Source organism: Chrysochloris asiatica, unplaced genomic scaffold (genome assembly GCF_000296735.1).
Source record: "Chrysochloris asiatica unplaced genomic scaffold, ChrAsi1.0 scaffold00312, whole genome shotgun sequence".
Classification (NCBI taxonomy): domain Eukaryota; kingdom Metazoa; phylum Chordata; class Mammalia; order Afrosoricida; family Chrysochloridae; genus Chrysochloris; species Chrysochloris asiatica.
In genome coordinates this window covers 2,134,310-2,141,405 of record NW_006408830.1, presented here as the reverse complement: position 1 = coordinate 2,141,405, position 7,096 = coordinate 2,134,310, and the positions used below count along the sequence as shown (strand labels likewise).

The 7,096-nt window shown below is 54.1% G+C and overlaps 1 protein-coding gene across 1 annotated transcript in view; it reads right to left on the bottom strand.

Moving 5' to 3' along the window:
- Positions 1–1,465: 1,465 nt before the first annotated feature.
- The window catches only part of SMARCA4 (SWI/SNF related, matrix associated, actin dependent regulator of chromatin, subfamily a, member 4), a 127,739-nt gene continuing 122,108 nt past the window's right edge, over positions 1,466–7,096 (bottom strand). The window contains exons 31-35 of the mRNA XM_006875121.1: positions 5,526–5,634; positions 5,092–5,193; positions 3,982–4,114; positions 3,741–3,883; positions 1,466–1,970 (exon numbers count right to left, since the gene is read on the bottom strand). Coding sequence (XP_006875183.1) covers positions 1,938–1,970; positions 3,741–3,883; positions 3,982–4,114; positions 5,092–5,193; positions 5,526–5,634 — 520 coding nt within the window. The 3' untranslated portion in view covers positions 1,466–1,937. The remainder of the gene's footprint in view (positions 1,971–3,740; positions 3,884–3,981; positions 4,115–5,091; positions 5,194–5,525; positions 5,635–7,096) is intronic.

The window sequence follows — 7,096 nt, the reverse complement described above, 5'->3', positions numbered from 1 at the left end:
TTTCAAGGAGCAGCTGGTAAGCTTGAACCAGCGACCTTGCAGTTCAAACGATTTAGCATTAGCCCACAGCGCCTCACCAGGATTTTGCTATCCAGTGTTCTTGTGCACACAACTGTTACCATATTCCAGCTCCACATGTACTTTTTAGAATTCTTTCCTCCTGGGTACCACTCATGGGGTTCATGTATTGGCTTTCTGCAAACATTAATACATATTAAAAGCTATGAAAATAAAAAAATGTGTTCTTCCCAAATGATAAGAGAGAGGATCTTGGCCTGTCCTCTCCTAAAAGCAATAAAAAAAACTGGGCAGAGAGCTGTCAAGGACAACGATTTCTGGAGATTTAGCAAAGGCATTCAGCAAATGAAGACGTGATTATTCAAGAAAAAAATATGGATATCAAGTAATAAGAGTGGAGATTGTGGGGTTTTCTGCCTGAGGCTGCTCCCATCATGGTCAGGGCTCTGTAGGGCCAGCTCCAGTGGGGAGGGGTTGGCTTGGTTTGGGCTTACTGTGTGGAGTCTGTGTGGAGTGAGTAGGAAGGTCACTGTGGCAGTTAGCCTGAGGTGATCCTGGTTGGGTAACAGACTGGCAAACTAGATGCAAACGTACTAAGAGATCCAGAGAAAGCGACAGCCGTTGTTGGTTCCTCAGGTCCCCAGCAGCCTGTCCAGTGGCACGCAGGCTCAAGGCTGCATGTGTACTTGGGAGAGCCTGCATCCTCGCTTAGTGGGAGGCTGTGTGCAAACACCCGCTGGAAGCCCCCGTGGGGGAGGTTTCACTGACAAAAGGAGCTGGACCACAAGCCCTGGCCAGTCACTAGCTTACCACTAAACAAGGCTGGCGCACAGAGAGCCAGGTTTAAAAATAAAAACAAGAATTAAAAAGCAAACAAAAAGCTAAGCAGAGATAATAGCAGCTGCAGAGACTGACCTTGTTCAGTTTGGCCAGGCAACTACTACATACATGAACAAAAATATCCCGAGGGCAGTCAGAATTCAGAGCTGCTACAAAAAGTATCCATTAAATTATGGGCGTAAAAAAAAACAGCTCAGAGAATCAGCGTATGAGGTGGTCCAGGTGTTGGACTTAAATTAAGTAACTCAGTGTGGAGACAAAACAAAACCCCAAAGCAAGTTCTGGACTAGGAAGCCCTCCCTGACCACCTGGGCTCCCCACAACACCCAGGGTTTCCTGACTCTTGGCGCTAACTCCGTGGTGCCTGCCTGGTTAGGGTGGGGACAAGGGGGATGGAGCTGTGCTGCCTGCTTGCTGTGGTACAGGCCCTGCTGAGCACAGAGGAAGGACTGCAACACCACCCACGAGAGCCTGGGCCTCTCTCGTCCTCTGGGAAACGGAGCACAAGGTCCCAGCAGCACAGGGTGGCCCACACAGCCCTCCCATGGCAGGCAGACCCCCCCACCGGGAACTCGGGGCACCAGGAGAGAGTCCAGCAGAGGCACACTGTTTGTCGTCGGTTTAATTTATTATTGTTTGACATCCAGTGACACTGACACAGCCCGCCGGGCCCAGGCGAGCCTGACCTGTCCAATAAAATACAGTACGAGGAGTGGACGGCTACACACATGCATCCACGCTTACACTACAGCGACTCCACCTGCGGCCGCGACACCACTGCCGGCCAAGGAGAGGAGAAACAAGTAGCGTGTGCTCTCCAACTCACAATCTGTTTGTTTTTTTGTTTTTTTTTTTCTCTTTTAAAAGTTAATGCTGTTACAAACGCTACTGATGCCAGGACAGGGTCAGACACAAACAGTCCTACATCTTCTCTGCTGTATAAATATGGAAGATTGTTCTTTATACAGTTTATCCCATGTCTGAAACTACATCTGTCACTACCCGTTACTGCTAAGGGCTAACCCCCCATCTCGGCTCTGGACGAGGGGCTCGTGGTCGAGACTGTGGAATGTCGTCACTCAGTCTTCTTCACTGCCACTTCCTGAGCGGTCCTGGAGAGGGGACAAGAGAGACAGCAGTTAGTGGGCCACCCATCACGAGGCCTGCCTCCCTCCCCCAGGGTACTCTGATTGGGCCCCAGCTAGGCTTTAAATATGTGTGTTAAATGAACCACCTGATTCAGGCAAAATCCCCAACCTTATTCCCAGGTGTGAGTTGAGTGGCAAGGCCTCACTCAGGCCCTGCTACCACAGCCAAGCCCCAGCTTCCTTTCTCCACAAGGACTGGCTTCTGTGCCTGCTTGGCTCTCTCTAGGATCAGTCAGGCCACCGTGGCCCTCTCTGCTCCGTCCCGCTGCTGTCTGTCTCTTCTGATGTTCTTTCTGACTCAGCCAGGAACCTGGCCTGGCCTCAAAACCATGTTGGCCACTCCTGACAACAGATCTTTGCTCTCCCTCAGAAGCAGCACGGAGCTTGTCGAGGACCACAAAACATGCCCTGGATTCTGATTGGGCACAAGTGGGGCAGCTCACAGCCCTGACTCTTCTCTCCTGACACCTGGGCCCCTCTGCCCTGCACTCAAGACTCCTTTAACATCCTCACAGACAAGGGGAAGTCTCTGCTACCTTTAGATTTTGAGCCGCCAACCTTGTGGCTAGCAGTCCAGTGCTTGGGCAGCACCACACAAGGACTGGATTCATAAAAATTCAAACAGCTATGGCCAGAAATTGACCCACTCACTGCAACTATGAGGGACTTCAAAGAGCTTGTGGAAAATGGAACAAAAAAGTTTATAGAAAATGGAATGGAGACATCATGGGATTTTTCCATCCACTTTTTTTGAAGACTCCCTATATAGTCAATGCTGTGCAAGCCAGAACGAGTGTCAAGCAGAAACCTATCAAAGAAGGAAAATACAAGTATTTTCAACAGAGAGTGATAAAAAAGTGGTAAGCTTGTACTGTCAAGGGCAAAAAACGTTCCAGGTCAGGAAAAGCAAAGCAGTCCTGTGGCGTCCGGCTCCCGGGTTTTGCTGTATACAATCAATGTCACGGAGGGACGCACAGCAGAGCTGATGGTGGACATCTGCAGTCCTTCCCTGCCCCACCCCAGCCCAAACACTGTTTGTAAGTCACACACAGCAAGGGCCAAATGGGGCCGACGGAGCTGTGGAGGGGACAGGCCCTGACCTCCCTGCTTTGCCGAAGCGGAAACTGAGGGCTAGGAAGGCAAAGGAGCAGCCGAGGTGCCACAGTAGGGGAGAGCTGGTGAAGGACCGGGCAGTGTCTGGCCCAGGTGCTCCGCTCCACAGCCTCCATATCTGCACCCAGCAGCCAATCTGCTCTCACTCGCTCCACCCCCAAACGCCCACAGGCCTGTGGCCATGGCAGGGCAGCCAGCACATCCCAGCAGCACACACCAGCCTTACCGCTCCTGCATTCGTCTCTGAGGATTGTGGGGGTTGTGCTGAAAACCTCCTGGCACTAGCAGAGGCAAGCACGGGCTGGGCACGTGTGTCAGGCTGCACAAGGAGAGGGAACAGCCTAGCACCATCTGGAATCCCAGTGGCCTCCCCCTACACCAGAGGCCTGGCTCCATCCTGCTCGGTACGGAAACCCGTGGGTCCTGGGCAGCCTCCCGCTGGTGTGAGGAGCACTGTTTCTACCAAGTATGGGCTGTGTGACGAAGTGAATCTCTGTGCTGTTTCCTGTCTGCAATGTGGGGGTGCTGCTACTGGGGGCCTGGGACACAGGGACTGAGTGCCTAGACCGACCACAGTGGTACCCAAGCACCAGCCCCAAGGGGCCCCCTCCTGATCCTCACCTCCTCTGGCTCCTCCTCACTGTCATCGTCACTCACGACTGGCTTGGCCCGGGACCCCCGGCTTGGCCGCCGCCGCCCCCCCTTTAACCGATCCTGCGCCTTCTCCTTCCGGCCAAGCTTGATCTTCACTTTGACTGAGCGGGCTGGAGTGAGAATGGGGAGACGTAAGACATGAGCACAACATGGGGAGTCACGAGCCCGCTCTCCAATCCGGCCCCACTAGGACAGCTCCCCGACTCACACTCAGACTCTGAGCCTTCTTCCTCGCCCTCTTCCTCCTCCTCGCTCTCCTCGCCCTCGCTATCATCCTCTTTCTCGATTTTCTGCCGCACGCTGGTGAAGACTGACTGCAGGACAATGGAGTCTTCATAGATCTGGGGAAGACACGTGGGCTCGAGTGGCTGGGACCTGATGGGGGGCTGGCTGCTCATGCCCCCCAGGCCTCAGTACAGCTGTGGTGGCCAGAAAAGCCCCTGGTGGCAGTGGACCTGGGCTTCAGCTACACAGGATGGAGGGACACAAGTGGGGTCTTCCCCATCTAGTGCCCCAGGAGCACCAGCCTTACAAAATGCTCCCGGAAAAAGGTTTGGAGGCCAAGTTTAGGGATGGCCGAAAATTCCTCCCCTGTGGAAGAAACACAAGGAACCTCAGCTTTCACAAGGCTCTACAAGGGGCCAAGGTCGTTTGTGGTCCCTGTTCAAGCCAGCACCTTCGCTGAACGTCAAACATAGGGCACCTACAGGGCACCGCAGATGTACTCCATAGTTTCCAAGATCTCTTCCGTGGGAGCTGACAGAGTCACCTTTTTCCTAAGGAGTAGCTGGTGGATTTGAAGCTGGTGGTCTTGTGATCAGCAGCCCAACACTTAAGTTACGGCATCACCAAGACTCCTTTCCCTTAACTTCTTGTGAAGTGCCACCGAGTCAGTTCCGACTCATCATGACCCTGTATAGGGTTTCTGAGGTGCAGTTGCTGAGTTTGAACCGCGGACCTTGTGAAAGTTCAGTACTTATCCTTCCGTCACCACAAAAGCCCTGTCAGGCCGAACTCTCCTGACTGTACTCTTAAGTAGAGGGTACGGAGGGGTCTGACTGAATCACAGGACACACAGGCACTTCCTTTCGAGGGGACCCTTAGCGATGCCGTCATTCCAGCAACTACAGGGCACTGCTCACAGGACCGTCGGACAAATGCTGAGTGAGCTTATTCTATTTTGCTCCTCTTCCTTTTCCATTTCTTTTTAGTATGGAAACATGATTTGTTAATCTGCTCAATCCAGGCTTTTTGGAACCCAGGCTGAGAGGTGGGCCAACGACAAGAGTAGTGAGACCCCCACTAACAGCACCCTCACCAGCGAGCCCTCCAGGTTGAAGGTCTGCGCGTTTTGGCAAAGCAGCATGACGTCCTTCTCCAGGTCGTTGAGGCTGCGGTACTTGTGGTTCCGAATGCGCTCCTGTGGGGAAGGGGAAGCAGCCTGACCCAGGGCCCTGCCTCGTCTGCCCGCCACCCACCCACTAGGTGTCCCAGAAGTCTTGGCTGAACCCCATGACTGAAGTCAGGGCCTACAGGGACCCTCAAGGCCACAAGAAGCCAGTGACCAGGTTCCCGGCCAGCATCCACGACTCCGGCAGGTTTTCCCCAGTATCCTCCCACACATGCCAGCCATCTGGATGAGGGTGCCAGGAAATACCTGGGGCAGGTTTCCCTGTCCACACGTGACGTGGGGGTGTAACATGTTGAGTTGATAGAGCGTTTTGTCACTCTCCCCAACCCCAAACACATTACCTTTATCTTCTTAAAGTCCACGGGCTTTCGGATGAGCTCGTAATACTCAGGCAACTCCTTGCGTGAGGGCAGCTGGATGAACACCTCGCTAAGCTGACGTCCACTGCTACTGTAGGGGGGACACAGCTCACGTTACTCAGCAGCCCCGCCCTGCCCAGCAGCTCCCCTAAGGACCCTGGTGTTCGAGGGCAAGAAGTCTAGAGCATTGTGATCCTCGGCCGTTTGTTCCATGACGCTGAGAACATGCCCAAGAGGCTACCACATGTGGTAGGCAAGACCACGGCTGCTTTACCTGACCCTAGGCCACCATCCAACCACCCACGGAGGAAGTGCTCTCATACTCGGCTCTCCCAGGCACATGGTGGGCAGCAATGAGAGCCAGGAACCTGGTGAGGATTCGGCAAAAAACCAAGGAGTAAGAGACACCCTTGGCCACAAAAGCTGCCCTCCAGCCCTTTCTAGTGGAGTATCTGCCAGGATTCCGGCAGTATCCATGTACGTGCCCAGTCAGCAGGTGGTGGCTCTGTGCCTGGGTGGTGCCAGGATGGCACAGTTGAGGAAAGGCCCGAAGGAGGGCGTGAACAGGGCGGTTCAAGAACTGAGAGTCACCAGCAGCTGCTTTTGCTCCGTCATCTCAAGAGCTGGGGTTCTGCTCAATTGGCAGGACTGGCAGCAGCATGGGCAGGATGCTGGTGTGTATGCCAGGGTCTGAGGCCAGCAGTTGGGGAGCAGACTCCCCCCACCTCCTCCTCAGCTCCCACACACTGGGCTTTCATCTGGATCCCACAGGCAAAACCACCTGGCACACAGCCTGCTCCTTCTGGCAACACTACTGCATCCTGGGCTTCTGCACCAGAGACCCCGGAGACGGCGGCACAAAGTGGCTGAGACACCCTCCTCCACTCTTCTTTGTAGAAAGAGCACAAGTGGAGTCTCACATCTGAGCCGGTGGACTCAGTGGCCTCCTTGCCAACACCTGTGCTCACACCTGTTTTCTTTTCAAGCAAATTCTTAAAGGACGAGCATCCTGTCCACCCACTAGAATCTGAGGGCCGCCAATGTGGACAGTTTTTTGTCTTCTGGAAGTCAGCAGGGGCAACAATCAAGATTGCTTTTGGGCTTTGTGGTCATTAAGGAGCAGGTCTGCCTTCCTGCAGGCTGCTCACAGCTGGGGCCCCATGTTTGCTCCCCGAGTATCTCTGGGCATCATGAAATCCAGATCGGTCTAGGGGAAGGTGTTGCTGGAGTACTCCCCATCCCCCTTCAACACTATGTGCATATTTTCTCCCCAAACTTAGAGGCAGTCACCAATGTCATTCCAATTGTTCCAAAGAGGAAACAGGTGTGGAGTTCATCCGATCCCACCCAACAGCCTGCCGGGGGGGAGAGGGGGGGTGTCTCAGGGCTTCCTTTCAGGGGGTACATCAGATGCTGGTGCCAGCGGGCATCCAGGCAATGCATTTCCCTGGGGTTTTCCAATCGGCTCTTCTGCACTCCAGCCCATCTAGGGTCCACTGCAGGAACACAGACTTGCTCCTCCACTGGGCCGGCAGGAATGGTTCCAGAGTCCT